This window comes from Pantherophis guttatus, chromosome 3 (genome assembly GCF_059756535.1).
Source record: "Pantherophis guttatus breed Tessera chromosome 3, ASM5975653v1, whole genome shotgun sequence".
Classification (NCBI taxonomy): Eukaryota; Metazoa; Chordata; class Lepidosauria; order Squamata; family Colubridae; genus Pantherophis; species Pantherophis guttatus.
The window spans coordinates 77,212,782-77,230,201 of record NC_142065.1 but is presented as its reverse complement, the minus strand read 5'-3'; the positions used below and the strand labels follow the sequence as shown (position 1 = coordinate 77,230,201).

Here is a 17,420-nt window from a genome sequence, read left to right as displayed (position 1 = left end):
AAAAAAATACCAAGCAAGATCAGACCTGACTTGGAAGGGAGATTATTATAAAATCCCCAAGCTGAAAGTTAAACTAGGAAACAAAAAAAACCTCCCATCCTCATTTCACTTTTGCCATGAAAACAATATGAATATGTCTATTCAATCATCAGGAATCAAGCTTAATTCTGCTTTATTAGCTAATCATCATACCTATCAGAAATTTAGAAAATAATTAGACATCCTACTTTTTCAGCAAAAAAAGTGCACTACTAATAAAAAGCCACCATTCCCAACTGTATATTCAACAATTAAAAGGAAATAGCATTAAACTAAATTAAGCATCGACTATGAGGACTCAATTCATTTAATGATTCATTTTTTATATATTTTAAGTAGCTCCCTAATGAATCACTTTTATTTGTCTTTCATCAACAGCAAAATTAAGCAGACTTCTTGTATTAAACAATATCTGACCATGCTGTAAGTATTTAATTAATGGACAAAGCAAGCATTATTAGAAGGCATATTTATGCCTTCAGTTATATAAATCCTCACTAATATCTTTTGTGTTTATCTTTTATAACTTTATGTAATACTCTATTTGATAAACAAGATCACCTGATAAAATATAACCAAATTGAAAAATAAATGTTGAAATACTCAGCTATCATTGTTCAGAGGATATTTTACCAGAAGACCAACTGAACAATGATATCTTTAAAAAAGATAACACTAAGGTATTATATTTTGCAATAATACAATTTGATTTCAGCAAAATTCCCCATACTTATTCTTTCATGTAAATTCCATTGGGACTATAAATAATAGTAACCAAGATTTGCTGTGAATGAAAGCAAATATACATGTCCCAGGATAATGATGTGAGATTGAATTTGAGTCAGTTACTGGGTCCAGAGATTTACTCCTCCGAGCTTTTGGACTCATGCTGGAGCCCATCTTCTCTCTAATGGAATATGTGCTTTGGGCTGTTTGGTGTGTTGATGGATGGCGATTGGTTGTCGTTTCCTTGTGTTGCCAAGCTCTCGGCTCCTAAGTTTTCACTGATAGCCTCACATTGCAATGAACAAAGGACGCACATTTAATTTCACAGCAACAAAAATAGTTGGCCATCCAGGTACAAAGATAGGCAAGGAAATGATTAAAGCCTGGATACAGGCCCCTTGTCAGTTACCACCAGTTTATCAAATACAAGGGCTTTGAAGCACAAGGAAATGACAGCCAATTGCCAGTTATCAATGCACCAATCAGCCAATAGGAAGGCACCACTTTAAACATGACTCACAGAACAGACCGAAGCATGTATTCCAGTAGAGACAAGATGGGTTCCAGCATGAGTTCAAAAGTTCGGAAGAGTAAATCTCTGGTCCCGGTTACTGACTCAAATTTGATTTCACAAGAATTGTTGTTTTCAGAGCTCCCACTTCAAAAAAACAATTATTCCTTTTGTCCTAAAGGTGCTTTTTCAAGACGCAACTGGACTTTCTGGTTTTTCTTTGAAGACATTTCACTTTTCATCCAAGAAATTTACAACACAGTCCTTTCAATAGTTCCAAGAAGGCTCCATACCCATTTGCACCACTCAGATGATCCTGATGACACAGATAAACCTCCAGGTGGCCTCAACAACTCTCAAAAAGAATGCAAATGACCAGCTGTCTGCAAGGAATATAAATCCTTCCATTCCCCCCTTCAGCCAGAGCTGAAGAAGATTCTTGGATGAGAAGCGAAATGTCTTCAAAGAAAAAACAGACAGTCCAGTTGCGTCTTGAAAAATACACCTTTGGGATAACCATGACCTGGATGACTGAGGAGCTCCATAGACATTTTCTTCTCTAATCATTCTAGCCAATCATTCTCTTACATTCTTTTAATGTAAGTAGATGCAAAGTAAAATAATGCCATTATTTACAATCTGGAGGGTAAAAAAAAATTATAAAGGACTTAAATAGAATCACATTACCATTCCCTACTAATAATGTCTTCAGATATTCTTTTACTTGTTGTGTTTCATTCATCATTTATTTCAGCAAGCTTGGCTTTTTGTCTGATAGCTAGCACGCTCAGTAAAATAACCCAAAATATTAGATGCTAAAAATATATACTTACGCATTCTTTGCTCCATAGCTTGTATAGTCAATAGCTGCTGAAACACCGACAACAGTTGCAGGAAAGAGATAGCCAGCAACATAATAGTACTTCTTCCTGGAATATTCACTTTCAAATACTTCTACTAACATAAGATACAGTTGTACCCCTTCTAGGCACATCCAGGCAAAGGCTGCCAGGAAGAAAAAATGTAAGAGGCCTGCAAATATGGGGCACGCAATCTGCAAAGAAACAGAAACAATCAAATGCAAACTACAACTTCTTCAACTTTTCCTGTGTAGTCTGACATTTCCAAAAATAAGATTAAGGTGATTCCAACCCAGTGCTTGGATTTTAGAAAGAGCCTACTACACACAATCTCAGGCTGAGAGAACCTCTCCAAAGCAGAAGTTTCTATTCGGCATGGTTAAACATCTGTGTGTTCTCAGTAGCTGTACCCTGTCCTTTGTTGCACTCTGTAGGTTAAGATATGGAAAATGTGTGCCTGTTCACATTATTCAGCGTAATGGAATATCAAGTATGGAAAGCAGCCTATTAATTTTGGGTATGGAAATCTTAACAGTCTGCTGCAAGGCTTATACTGCAAATGATTTGGTACAGAAAGATAAAGAAACACCGCGGCTAAATGTATTATTTATAACTTCTGTTGAAGGGGGAAGAAAAGAATACGCCATTGCAAGGAATTCCATTTCCTTTCGTATTCAATTTTTTTCTTTTCTTTTCTACATAAGATGAAGTGCCATATCACTAACCAGGCTAAGAACGAAATCCTTAAACTTGAGGAAAGCTTATTTTAGAAAAGTTGGAATTCTGTCTCAGGTCTTGAAATTTAGGTGAAATTTCATGAAAAGTGAAGGTAATAAAAGGTCCCTCTTTTGAGGGAGAACAGCAGTTCAGAAACTTTAAAAATAATTATATATAACAGGGGTCCCCAAACTTGGCAGCTTTAAGACTTGTGGAAGTCCAAGCTGCCAAGTTTGAAGACCTCTGATATAGAATAATTTTGGTGATCAGTTTGGATGCTTTGCCCTCATTTATAGCTGTTCTACAATCACAGTGACAGTGATTTACAATGTTTTATGATGCCATTTATTTCCAGTTTCTGGGGGGAAGGGAGGGAGGGATATCACAAACAATGGATTCTCTTAACAACCACTGCGTTTAGTGACTGTGGTGATTCACTTAACAACTGCTCCAAAAAAAGGACATAAAATCAGGTGCAGTGACATGGCAACATGCTTAGTGACCAGCGTGATTTAAGGCTGCGATTGCAGGCTCAGTTATGGTTTTAAGTTAAGAACTACAAAATCCCTAATGGGGATTTAAGCCTTTAACAATACTGCTTTGGTTTTATGCCTATCAGCAGTACCGCTTCTATTTTATTCCTATAAATGTTATTTTATTCGGCTTGATCCACACTTCATTGTTAGAGGACCACGGGACTTTTACAAGGCGCCGTATGCCAATATGAATGATTATTGCAATGCTTGCTATTTGTGCATGTAGAATCTCTGTCTCTTAAAAAATACATATGCATGACCCTAAATCAGAATAATGTGCCTGCCTAAGGCCTTTCAGTCAACAGTTTCTGTTGCAGTACTTTTTATCTCCTATATCATGCCAGAGTCTGGTTAATTAAAATAGCTATAGTTTTAACATGACTTAAATCTGGACAACGCTGCTTAAAAATAAATAGTTTTCTTTTAAAGAAATTAATCTTTCTGGCACAAGAACATCTAGACAGCCCTTTCTTGCGCTATGGTGCCCTTCAGATAAGCTGAATATAGTTTCAAGCATCCTGGAAGCCATTTGGTTAAGAACCAGATCTAAAAAATAAAACTGTTGTTCTACTGCAGAATAATGATTCCCTTTCTCTCAACCTTCAGAAAATAACTTAAATCTCTGTTTCAACTTGTTTCTATGAAGTTTATAGTATTTATGAATGTATCCTAAACCCAATAAATTTCACTACAGTTTTCTTGCTGCTGGGTTTTGTTTTTCTATTGTTGTTTGCTTGATCATCCCGTTTGAAGGGAAAACTGGGGTTACAAAATAAAGACTTTTTTTTTTACGAAAACAAAATCCTGAAAATATATACAACTCTGGAGGACTTACCTTATATTCGGTTTTATCGATGCCTATTAGGAAAATAAATTCGGCAATGAGGAGGTTAATGCAAAGGTTCTTGTGAATTGTGTTCCGATCACTTTGAAGGCCACGGAAGAAACAGAAAGTAAAGATGCAAATTGCCAGGCAGACGAGGGAGATGACAATTCCTACCCAGGTGATGACAGTGAGGAGTAAGCCATGCATTCCATTGTCGTACTGGAAGTAATGAAGTTGAAGGAAAATTAGTGTCATTACTGACTAATGGGCAAGTAAAATATCAGGTTCACATCTAACACCAAGGACTCAGGATTCTGTTTTATGCAACAGTTTATAGCTGGTAAAGAGATAGATTTGTTTTTCATTGGAAGTGCAAATTTGCACTGACAACAAAGAGAGAGGTGAGGTAGCCCAACCTATCTGTTGGTTTGTCCGTAAAATAACTTGTAATCTGTTCATTATGAAATAACTGGTAACAGTGATGCTAAAATAAACAATATAAATATTAAACTGAAAAGACACATTTTGGGAAATTGTTCTGTTGAGTGTATAAAGAGAACATTGTTTATCATACCAAAAGAGGTTGCAGTACAATGGAATTCTTTATTAAAATGTACTATCCTTAAATAAAATAAATACATATTTTAAACATTCCAGTTAAGTAAAAGATATTTCTGGTTGGGTCTGCACATCACATCACAAGAAGCCATTATGGTTTATAATTGATGTGAAGGTAGTTTTAGTGCTTTGCAAACAATAGTTTGTGACTTAAGGTTGTATAGGTATGCATTCAGTATTAGTTTAGGCAATAAATGATGGTTTCAAAATTGTTGCTTATTTATCACCAAACCTAATCAATCAAAGAAGAGCAATATTTTACTGTTGTCTTCACAGTAGTATCTGGCAGGGGATGAAAAATCAGCCTGATGGCCTCCAATACGTGGGATAACACGAAGGTTAGTTCTCTCTCTCTCTCTTGTTCTTTAATGTTTACATAAAGTATGATATAATTACGATGTTCATGATAACAAATTTCACATTGCCACCCCAGGTTTTAAGGGAAATGCTGTTGGTTTCATATTCTGGGACCTGCAGGTTATAATAGCTTGGATGAAGAGAATAGACTGAAGCTGAATCCGAGTTAACATTTGTACATCAGAGTTCTCTGTTAATCTCTATCTCTTGATGGGCAGACACTATCCATGAAGGAGAAGATTTGGGATCTGGAGTCTTTCTGGGTTCATAACTTATTCTGGAACAATAGGTGGCGGTAATGGAAAGGGGTCTTTGCCCAACTTTGGCTGGTGTACCAGTTGCATTCCTAAGAGGACCTAGATCAGGGATCAGCAACCCGCCGCTCTGGAGCCACATGTAGCTCTTTCAACCCTCTGCTGTGGCTCCCTGTTGCTGGTCGGCTCCACAATTGATAGGGCTTTCGGTTAGGAAAGGCAGAGGAAAAAGGACGCCATGCTCTATCGTGGAGGAACCAGACTTCTGGTCACCAGAGTAAAAAGGACACTGTGCTAGGAGACTATAATGGGGGAAGCAGACTTCCGGTCAGCTCCAGTTTTGAATGGGGGCTTCTGGTTAGGACCTTTGTGGCTCTTTGAGTGTTTAAGGTTGCTGATCCCTGACCTAGATACAATAACTCATCCGATTATCATCCAGGGTTTTACATGGGGCTGTCCTTAAAGGCAACTTGAAATACATTGGCTTGTAAGCTTACTGGTTCCTGGTGTGGAGGCAAAATCAACAATTCTGGAGGGTATACACCGGTTACAACTACAGGTTAAGGTGCTATACTTAATAGCAAAAAGGGCCCAAGTATTTGCAGGACCACCAGTTTGAAGCAGAATCAGGCCTGACCCACTAGAACAGGAGTGTCAAACTAGCGGCCCGCAGTACGGATATGTCATGCACTGGCCAAGCCCATCCCCCATTTTAGCAAAGGGGGCAAAATTTGTGATACGTCACATGACGTTATGTCATTGCGAGTTGGACACCCCTGAAATTGATCAAGCTTAAGCAAGCTGTAGAAGGGAAAGGGCTGTCCTGATAAAAGTAATTTGGGTCACAAAGGAATAGTTATTGTGCCAATTAGCTTGATTGCACAGGGCTGTTTGGTCATATCTGTTGGAGACCAGCACTAGATCTAGTAAGGAGCAACTGCTTTTAAGTCTCATAAGTCTGATAGATGAATAGGGCTGAGACTAGAAGGTATTGCTTATCTGGGATATCATTAATACTGTACAATGGCACTCCTATGGAGATCAGATTCTCCACCTCTCTGCTCGCTTTTAGGAAATTACTGAAAATATAATTATTCTGGAAGGCATATTTTATGCTTTTGTTCTTGCTTGTTATTTTTCTGTCTTCTTTGGGGTTAAAAGTTAAAGGATTCTGTATGGGTAGAAACTGTGTGCCAAATAAAATAAATTCTTTATGGAATAGAATACTTTATTGATATTGGTATGCCATTTGTTGATAAATAACGTAGATTATTGTAGATGTATTGAAATTATTACACAGATTTATTCCTTGTGGCCACATTCAAGCCTCTTTCTCTCCTATTTCCATACCCCTCCCCTCCCCATGTGTATGTGTAATATATGAACTTTGAAATACAAAGGCCACAGAATACTGTAAAGTAAGATTATGAGTTTTCTCTGGGTAGTTCAACAGACCAGGAGTTTTACTGGGTCTTCAAAATGCTGTACATCATTTGTCAGGATTACTTACCACAATTCCCCTATGGGCCATGAGAATTGCAAAATTAGTTAGGTGGCTACATGCACACGTGGTATGTGTTTTATTTGTGTCGATCAGCTTGCAGCCTTGAGTTGACCAATATCCCATCATAGTCCGCTCTGAATAGTTCCAGAAGGAGCAATTAGCATTGAAATAATTGTTGGGCTGTGAGACATCAGGATGGGGAAAAAAAATTACAATTATATGCATATGAATGCTTCCTAAAGACAGTTTATTTAAATCTAATACAACCCTTTGTACCGTAGCAAATTAAGCTGACACAGGAGAAAAGGTATATAGTTTGTGCCAGAATAAAATAATAAAAGAAATAACTAACAGACTGTGTAGGACAAACTAGCGATTTAATTATAGGCATGCTGTACCATGGGCATTACTGAGAATTTAAATTCCTGCAACTAAAATTCTCTTATTTGTAGTTTGATGATTATATTGATGACTTGTGGCTACTTTATTTCCAACTTTTAGTAGTAGAAACAGGTAAATTTATTTAAAACAGACTTCTTGGATAATTTAGAATTTAGCAGTCTCAATTTTAATCAGTTGTAAAAGAACAGAAGAGATATGTCAGCCCAGATTAAATTGCATTGAAAACATCTCAGAAAAATGAAAGGGAATATTTTTTTTTTCTTTTGATTGGCTTTTCCAATCTATTGCTTTAGGTAAATGGAAAATCCCAACCTGGACGCTCAACAGCATTTTGACATGACCTGCAGAGTCTTTTAAGAGTCAGCTGAGACAGTGTCACTTGATTCAAAGAAAAGAAGTTTGCCCTATTGAAGAAAACCTACTTGAGTGATTGGTTAATGGGCTCCAGAAGATAGTACAGAATTAGAGCAAAATGCCCTAAGTGCGATTTAAATTTTGCTACATTAAGCAAGCAAAATTGTAAAAGCCCGTGTTTTCTGCCCTGCTGCTAAGGTAAGAGTTAATTTTCACTTAGGAACAAATTAGAGGCATTTACATTTTCATGTTGATTACTGAATTAGCTTTCATTAAGAATACACTTAAGTTCTAATAATCACTGAACCAGGCTCATTTAATTTTATGTTCACAGACTTAAATAAACCTATGCCTCTGACCTTCCGATATTTAAAATTCAAATGGAAAGATCACCTCCCCCCCCAATCCGCTCTTTGCTCTTGCTGATTTTATGACCTTCCCATTAATTCATTTCCATAACTTACATCGATGTGTGCCAGGGTGAAAAGAACGGGATCGGTCAAATAGACACGACTGGACTCCTTGTTGATGGAGGCGGCAATGACATCAGAGTTCACAGCGATGGTACTGTTCCTGCCAGCAAACTCAGTTCCTAGCTTGATGGTTGCATTTTCGGTACTAAGAAACCGGCCCAAGCTTTTGTAAATGATGAACACCAGCTTTGCTAACCCTGGAAACAGAAACCTTCCATTATATTGATATGAAAGTGCACCCAGTTCCACAGCCTTTTCCACCTTAGCTTCCTAACCACAATATCTGTACTGAGGAATCATGGATTCCAAAGAAAAAATGGCAGCCAAAAGGCACAAAGGCTGATCCATTTTTAATTCCGTCAAGGGGGGCTTTAATTCAAGAGGTGGTAAAGGCTCCTATCAGGGTTGAAAATAATTCATTTGATCAAGACATACCATTTCTGCTGTTCTGCTTCACAGTATTCGAAGAGAGCTGGATGGAGTTGCCGCCAGCATTGCCCTGAGGAAATTTTAAGTCCTGCACTTGCCCTTCTGTGCTGAGTACTGCAACTTCCAGGACTGGGTTGAACACAATAAAAAGTATATTATTATTATTATTATTATTATTATTATTATTATTATTATTATCATCATCATCATCATCATCATCATCATCATCATCATCATTTTTATTCATTACACATGAAACTCAGTCAACTGAACATTTAAAAATGTATCACAAATATTATTGACTGGCACTGATGGTTGACATAGGTATGCTGCCAGCATCCTAGGTATCGACCAAGTATCCTAGGATGATGATGATTTAAATTAAAATCATCTGTCCATCTCATTGTCAAGTGAAAAAAAATGTGGTCAAATTTGCCTGGGTTTTTTGGGAGTGTGTTGGACAGTCTTTGTTTATACAGGACAGATTCAGATATACATGAATTGTTTCAGCTTCATGGAATACTTTTTCTTTAAAGTTTAATTAACTTGAATGCAGATTCCATGAAAAGAACGGTTCAGAAGACATGCCATGCCAACCTGCATGTTTAAAAGATATCATTTTAAAAATCTGAGTGCTGTATTTTAATTGGAAGAAATATGTGACTATGAGACTGATGCAGTTGTTTTACATGCATTTTTACGATATGCATTCTACCAGCAGTTTAAAAAACAAATATCTTAGTAACAGGTAGATATTGTAGTATAGTAATTAAATAACTTGGACAAAGGTAAGAAGCACCCTGTTAAAATTTTCACTCCATGCACCAGATAACCCAGTATGGTCTAAACTGCTTCACATGATTGTATTAAAAGTATGGAAGCACAACAATGTAGATTACTTTGAGTTTCTTCAAAGAATGGAAGGATAATATTTAATTTAAAAAAAAAACACTAAAGGAATATACTTAAAATCTGATAAGAGTACAATTTATTATAAAGGTTTCTACACCCACACAAAATGTGCTATTAATTGAGGTCAACTAATGTCCCCCACAGAGACTTGTGAAAAATTTAGCAGGGCTATTTTATTGAACTATGCATGGTTTATTACTTCTTTCTTTCCTTCACACATACTCACAGAGTATAATGTTCTGAATTTAATACCTTGGTATTTTCACTAATTAAATGGGAAGCAAGCAAGCAGAAGCATCCCGCTGAGAGAGAAAGAGAGACTGTGAATGTCAAGGATAGGCAAATTATGAAGGCAGCATTGTGCCAACATAAGGTCCACCCATTCTTGGAATGCTATGTTGGACACTCTTTCATCATTTGATTACAATGGTGCAATCCAATGATGAAAGCACCACAACCTGTGGATGCTGAAGAAGGGAAGGTATAAGTGCATTATCATCTCAAGTAAGCAAGGTAAATTAACATGCAGAAAAAACTTCCCTGTACAGGTTCCCAGGCTGGACAAAAGTTACTGCTATGTAAGTAAGGTATTATAGAAGTCATGTCTCCTGCTGGATCAGGTTTCTACATGCACCTGCTGAATTGACTAATTTATGACCATCATCCTGACTTGTTAAGCAATAGCTAATTGGAACAGAATCTGGGGCATCTCATTCTTATCCAAGATAATTGTGCCAAGCATCATTAATGATGAAATGCACTCAAACTTCCTGTTAAGTTTCAAACAATTTATGTGTGGGTCATTTTAATGCTGAATTCATTTATTATGGAAGGACATACAACTGTTTACATAAATTCAGTGAATTCAGTATTGAGAAAATGTGTTGGTAAAACACAAGAGATAGTTGGTAAAACTAAAGAACACATGCTATTGAATCTAGGGAAGAAAACTTTGATACATATTTAGGTATGCAGTATTAAGTTCCTTAATACAGCACTAGGTATCTGTAAACTGTTTCATTTTCACCAGCAGAAACACAGATACTTTCACTCATAAATCCAAGCAACAAGTTTTTTTCAGCAATTAATTAGATATTTGGTCCCTAGAGCTTGATTCAATACATTTCTTAATATTTATAAAATGGAAGAATTGTTAAGGATTTACGTTTACACAGAAAGATGTTTAACTGTAAGTAACAAACATAGGAAAAAGATATTTGTATGTCTCTAAAAAGAAGTATTTTCCTTCTTCTCAGCATTTAAATTATACATTGTGCTTGAAGTGTCAGTAACTATTTTGCAGTTTATGAAACATGACTATTTTGTATATTGGAGATACAGCTCACTGAATGTATTTTCACCTTGGGTGAAATTACATTGCATTTAATAAAAACAGTCCTTACACTGTGCGGTCAAAATTGGCTTGTATTGTCATCAAAAGTGAATAAAATTCAGTATGAAATTATAATAAATAATGGGAAAAGAATTTCCAGGTCAAGTATCTCAATTACTTACATAGATACACAAACATGATTTTTTAATCAGCCCTTATAAAAACCCCATCACAGATTAGTACTATTATCTTGATACTTCACAGAATGGGATATGGTTAAGATAAAAATTATTTGCTTAAATTTCTGTAATGATGATTTCAGTAAAGAAAAAACCTAACTAAAAATGTTTTGCTTAGCTGCTATTATAAGCAGTGGTGGGATTCAAGTAATTTAACAACCGGTTCTCTGCCCTAATGACCAGCTGGGTAGGCATGGCTCGATGGTCATGTGACCTTGTGGGCGTGGCCAACTCAATGTCACTCATGTCGATGGGCGCTTCGCCTTAGCTGTTACAATGTAATAAGGGTTAACCAGAGAGGTAGTTTCTGTAAGCAGGGCAATAAAGATTAGGCTAGAAACAACACCCTTCCTGCCTTCCTTACAGGATTAGCCCTGTAAAGTGGAAAACAACAAAATAATATTTCTCCCGAATAGGTGTGAACTGGCTGAATCCCACCGATTATAAGACCTACATTGTCTGGTACATAACAGTTCCTCTGCAACTGTTTCTAGTCAGTGGTGATAGGGAGGAGAGGTCTGGCCTTTGGCCCCTGCTTTGTGGGGTTCTGCACAGTTCAGCAATTTCTTTGCTTCTGTTCAACATCTGCATGAAGCCACTGGATAAGGTTATCCATTACAATTATGGTGATATATCTTATGGTGAATTAAGTGATGCCATCATGGTGGCACAGTGGTTAGAATGCAGTATTGCAGGCTAATTCTGCTGCCAGCAGTTAAGCAGTTCTATTCTCATTGGCTCAAGGTTGACTCCATCCTTCCGACATTGGTAAAGTGAGGTCCCAGATTGTTGGGGGCAATATGCTGACTCTGTAACCACTCAGAGAGGGCTGTTAAGCACTGTGAAGTGAATATGAGTCTAGTGTTATTGCTATTGCCAGTGCCTCCATCTTGCAATGTTAAAGAGCTCAATAGGGAGCAATGGGATGAAATTGAACCCTGGCGTGATGGAATGACTTTGGGCTTGTTCTTTGAGTGGTGCCATTTTTGTCTTGGACAAGGTTGCATAGCCCCAGATGGACTCAGTGCATAATCTGCAGGTTTTCCTGGATTTTTGAGTCCTGTTTAAGGAGCAAGTGGCAGTTGTGGCCAGGAAGGTGTTCGTGCAATTGTTGAATGTTGAAATGAGAGTGGAGGTGTATTGGACTGTAAATTTGGGGTTTTATTCTGTAAGCTTCTGGAGATAGTATGAACGAGTTGGGCGGTCATATAAATGTCATACATAAATAAATACAATTCTTCTATTTCTACCTTTTAAAATATGAATAGAATAATTACTACCTGCGCAAATATAATTTTCCAGCAAACATAGTATATATGACTATTTCCAAGCCATTATTTTAGCATGTTGTTCCTTTAATTTACAGGATCAGGCATCATTCTGAAATGCAAAGACTTACCTATGTGATCTGTAGGCATAGCGACTCTTGTTGGTTCTAAAAGATTATCGGCCAAGACAAAAGCTCCTTCTTCTAATGTATCAAGTAACATTGTTGCAGCATGAGCTTGTTCAGAAGAATTCATATCTTTCCAAGATTCCAGAGCTTCAGCCCTAAGGAGGTTGTCCACGGTGTCAACGATTGCCTGCATTCATTAGAAAAATATTAGGCTCTATAGCTTTAGGCAGCAGAAGAAAGTTCCTAATACGATCAGATGGCAATTGCAATATTTAACTGCCAATGTGATTTACAGTGATTTAAAGACAAAAAAAGCTACTGCTTTGCTTCAGAACAAAGAAGATCAGCACAACATGCCTTAGAGCAAGTATGAAAAAGAACTTAACATACTGAAGAATGCAAAAAGGCAAATACTCGTGGCTTTAATTTGGAAACCGCAGTGTCAATCCAAAGTTTCAAGGGGCTTTGAGGCATGCATGAATCTGCAGGAGTTTTTCAAGTAATTAGGAAGTGAAGAATGTTAGATATTGGCCTAATCCCATAAATGTAGCCATATGTGTATGAAACATATGACAGCCAGCCTGATATATAGCCAGGGTGTTGGATTATGATGGGGGACATTCATGCTTAAATTCAGCCTTACTGGGTTGATTTTAAACCTATCGCCTTCATTTAATCCAACCTACTCCATAGGATTATTGTTTAAGAAAAATTTGAGAGAAAAATTGAGCTTCTGGTGGCTACAATCATGATATAAACTAACTGCCCAACCAAATAAATAAGCAATCATAGAATAATATAAAATTAAATGTGTGGTAGAGGATCCAAAGTGACTGGACTGGACTCTGATGATCAAATCATGGTTTAACGAACCAGAATAGGAATGATACTAAGAGAATAATATTCTCTCAGTATCTTTAGATAGCAGTTTCTTTAGAATTCTAGTCAACTGCTATCTAGTAGCTTTGGCTATCATTTAGAAATGGCTTCAAATCTGTCTTGTATGGAAAGCCCTGTCTATAGTCCTAGTTTGCATGTAATGGGAAATATGTTAGGATTAGGGATTTTTAGTTTGTCTGTAACTCCTATGAAGAGCAGAATGAAACAGCAGTAAATGTGGATTCCTGTTGGTAAAGCCAGGATTTAAGCAGCTTACAGCAGCCTGTACATTCCCATAGCAAAATAATAATAAATAAAATCACATCCACTGACAAGTCAATTGAAGGGAAACTCTTAAATTAATGGCTAATGTAGTCCCACAATTGAGCAGGCTCTGCACTGCTGAGCCATCATGCCTATTTTGTCTCATTTACCTAGTTACATATATCATTAAGCGCAGACATAATGTGGTTGATCAATTTCAAAAATGATGGAAATGAGAGCAGGCTGCACTACATGAACAAAAGCAATGTCAGATCCAGAACTTTGTGCTCTATGTTTGAATGGATAGGGAAAGCCGTATGGACTATTGTCTGGAGTAAAATTAATTAGCCTAATCCATTTTAATATCCTCTTTATGATTGCATGGTGAGCCTCCCCAATGGCAGGTGGAAGATAGTTTTGACTGATATGAAAATATTTTCTTCTTCTTTTCTTTAATGAGAAGCACAAGAGTCAACTGCACATGCTGATACCACTTCAACCACTGCAGAGTGTGGAACAGAAATTGGTCTGTGGAGGCCGGAGTCATTAATCACCAAGAAATATGAATTGGAGCCATTGATTTGAACTAGTGAATCCTCTGCCGAAGAGTGAGAACTTGCCTTATTTGCTTAGCACTAGCTAGATTTTGATTAGTAATTTGGGGAGATTTTGTGAATCTTATCCATTTGCGACCTGCTAAAACCATCCCCGTCAGAAATTGAGGTTGTGGTGCACTTAGGGCTCATTGGTGACATATGTTATGTCAATTATGTATGTGTATGTCTGTTTTAAGCCCTTTTGCCTGATGCTTCATTTTTAATGTCATCTGACTTGCTGTTTTTCTCCAGTTGTATGCAAATAGTCAGCTCTGTAACAACACTTGTCAGAAGGTGGGAATGTATATGTGTAGAGAAGGGGCAGAATAATCCCTAAGATCACAACTGTTATAAGCCTAAGCATTTTTGAGACCCTTTTGATTTCTGAGTAGTTAAGCAGGAGATTAATTTTGTTCATAGAAGTCAATGAGAATTATCGATGCCTCCCAATTACACAGTCACTGCTGTTACAAATACGGTCACACTTTAGATTTGACCATGAAATTTATCTTTTAAAGTAAACTGCACTCTTTGCTTAGCTTCGCATTCCTTTTCCTTCTTATTTTTTTGCCTTTTTTAAAAAAAGTCAGTTATGGACACGTTCATGCAGTTTTGCAGGTAATTTTTTTTGGGAAATGGTTTGCCATTGCCTTCTCTCTAGGACTGATAAAAAGTAGTTGTCACCTAGCTGATACCTGTGCCTAAGATAGAACTAAAATTCTACTTCTTCCCACTTCTTGTCCAGTGCTTTAACCACTAGACCAGATACATTAAGTATCCCCAGTTAAGAAAGCTGAATCATAAATTGGTTAAGAATTGACTTGCTCCCCTAGTTCACTTTTTCCTAATGTTAAGTTTCAATCTTTACCAACACTGAATATATATATATATATATATATATATATATATATATATATGTGTGTGTGTGTGTGTGTGTGTGTGTGTGTGTGTGTGTGTGTGTGTGTGTGTGTGTTTTCTGAGGTTTTTGCGGGTGTTTGTATGTAGGTCTTATATAATGGATCTACTCTAGCGATCTCTTTTGGAATGCAACAATCACTATTGGCTTTAATAATATCAACTATTATAGCCCAATATACATAATGTCGGCAATTATACACAATTATAGCTAAAATGTGAAAAAATAAGGAAGTCCATGCAAGCTGCATTGCCAATATACCCACATATTCTGTTAGTTTAAGATTGAATATCATACTCCTATTTATGATCAGAATGTACTTTAAGTTAAAGGCACTAATCTCCTTTCAAATTTAAATGCTAAAGTTATAAATAACTCCAAAACTGTATTTCTTCCACCACTAGATGGGAAGGCCAGCTGGGAGTAGGACTTGTTTGTATATGTTTCTTACGTTCCCACTGTGTTTCTATTCATGTCTATACCTTACCTATAACCTGGGTTAAAGTGAATTAAGATTCACATTAATCTAGGCCTGCTTTTCTTTAATCCCCAGGAACTTGCATCAATTTAACCTGAGTAAGTCTAAACAAAGTTAGCACTGCTGGAGATGTAATACTAATGATGTTCAGCTGTCCCTTTTGAGAGTAATGGATTTATAGATTCAGTGGAAATGGGGTAGAAAGTGAATTAATCTTGAACAGTATAATTATTCTTAAGCAATTTGGAGGGTTACGATTGTAATAACTTAACAGTTTCATAAAAAATGCCTTTGCTCTATTATAGGCAGATTCAATTTAAACTTGCATTTCTTTTTGTAATACTAATTGGAAATTCTATAATTAAAACTGCCATGCTGTTTTTCCACCCCCAAAATATCATCAGTCAGATGTATGATGTGTAGATATTGGCATGAACAAGAATGTTCACTGCCAGATACAGGTAGTCCTGGATTTACAATCATTTTACAATGGTCCAAAGTTACAACGGCCTTTGGAAAAGTGAATTATGACCTATACGTGCAAGTTACATGACTGCGATTCAGGTGCTTGGCAACCAGTTTGCATTTATGACTGACTGCAGCATTCTGCAGTTACATGAATACTATTTGTAACCCTTTTTTTTTTTTTTGCCAATTTCTGGCAAAAAAAAAAAATGCCTATTAGGGAAGCAGGATTCACTTAACAACCATATGATTTGCTACCGACCCTGGTAAAAATTATTGTAAAATCAGGCCCTCCTTGACTTGACATAACAACTTAACGTCCGCTCCCAATTGTGGTTGCAAGTCAAGAATTACCTATATTTAAGTTTTGAACTATTTACTGCTCTAGAAAACAGGATGATTTTCCAGTAACAGCAGTTGTTACAGAAAAATGTGTATAAAATCACACAAATAGTTATTGTTTTGAATTCAATAGTACATTAGAAAGATAAAAAGAGGAGGTGTTAGTGCAGAAAGACAAGGTGGGAATCATGTGACATTCTTGCTCCATACGGTCTAGTGAAGCAAATGGGTACGTGAAGTGGCATCCATCTGTGGATTTTGCTTGCTATGATTAAACAGTGTGTGATATGCAGAACTACATATATAAAACATCTGGGTTCAAAGCAAAATACTGAGGAAACAAACCTACTGCTATCTTGGATTTAGTTTAATCCCCATTCCCAACCTTGTATTTTTTTACACAGAGTATGGAAGAAAATGAACTATTGATTATTGGCTTCTTACTCTCAGAAATGGGATCTGTGCAAACATAACACTCTGCATAGGGGCTGTGGAGGGATACAATATACATATTATCCAAATACTGAAATACAAAGGATCATGCAGCAAGAGCAGAAACGTAGCAGCAGGGAGAAAGCAAGGTGACAGGAGAGATACCTTAAGGTAAGCCCTGCATGTCTTCTCTCGCTTTTGGAGCTTGTTAGTAAGTCAGGGGGAAAAAAAATCAGAGGTTAGACACAAAAAAAGTGCAGTAGAAATGCTACTATTTAATGATTGTTGACCACTTACGTGTAAACTCAAGAAATATTTTTGCTGATATAATAATCATAGTGTGTTTAATTATTCTCAATCAATGTGCTGTTTTTAGGAAGCCTAATGAAAGGGAGGTTTTAATAAATTATGGGTTAATCAATTCCTTGGTATATTCAAATATTTCTAGGACCTTAATTCATTTTAGGAAGGGACTGAGACCAAATGATTATAGCAAAACAGAAATATCTTCTTCCCAACTTTCTTCCACCCCAATGTTATAAAGATAAAATGAATAAAACTG

At 36.7% G+C, this 17,420-nt stretch overlaps 1 protein-coding gene across 20 annotated transcripts in view; it reads right to left on the bottom strand.

The window, feature by feature from the left end:
* The window catches only part of ADGRL2 (adhesion G protein-coupled receptor L2), a 216,463-nt gene that overhangs the window by 30,574 nt on the left and 168,469 nt on the right, over window positions 1–17,420 (bottom strand). For 11 of the 20 annotated variants that reach the window (XM_087889865.1, XM_060690004.2, XM_060689997.2 and 8 more), the window contains 7 exons: window positions 17,024–17,062; window positions 12,490–12,673; window positions 8,613–8,735; window positions 8,169–8,374; window positions 6,955–7,128; window positions 4,225–4,434; window positions 2,110–2,330 (listed from right to left, as the gene is read on the bottom strand). In XM_087889865.1, coding sequence (XP_087745991.1) covers window positions 2,110–2,330; window positions 4,225–4,434; window positions 6,955–7,128; window positions 8,169–8,374; window positions 8,613–8,735; window positions 12,490–12,673; window positions 17,024–17,062 — 1,157 coding nt within the window. The remainder of the gene's footprint in view (window positions 1–2,109; window positions 2,331–4,224; window positions 4,435–6,954; window positions 7,129–8,168; window positions 8,375–8,612; window positions 8,736–12,489; window positions 12,674–17,023; window positions 17,063–17,420) is intronic. The other 9 variants (XM_087889869.1, XM_060690010.2, XM_060690011.2 and 6 more) reach the window with 1 other exon arrangement.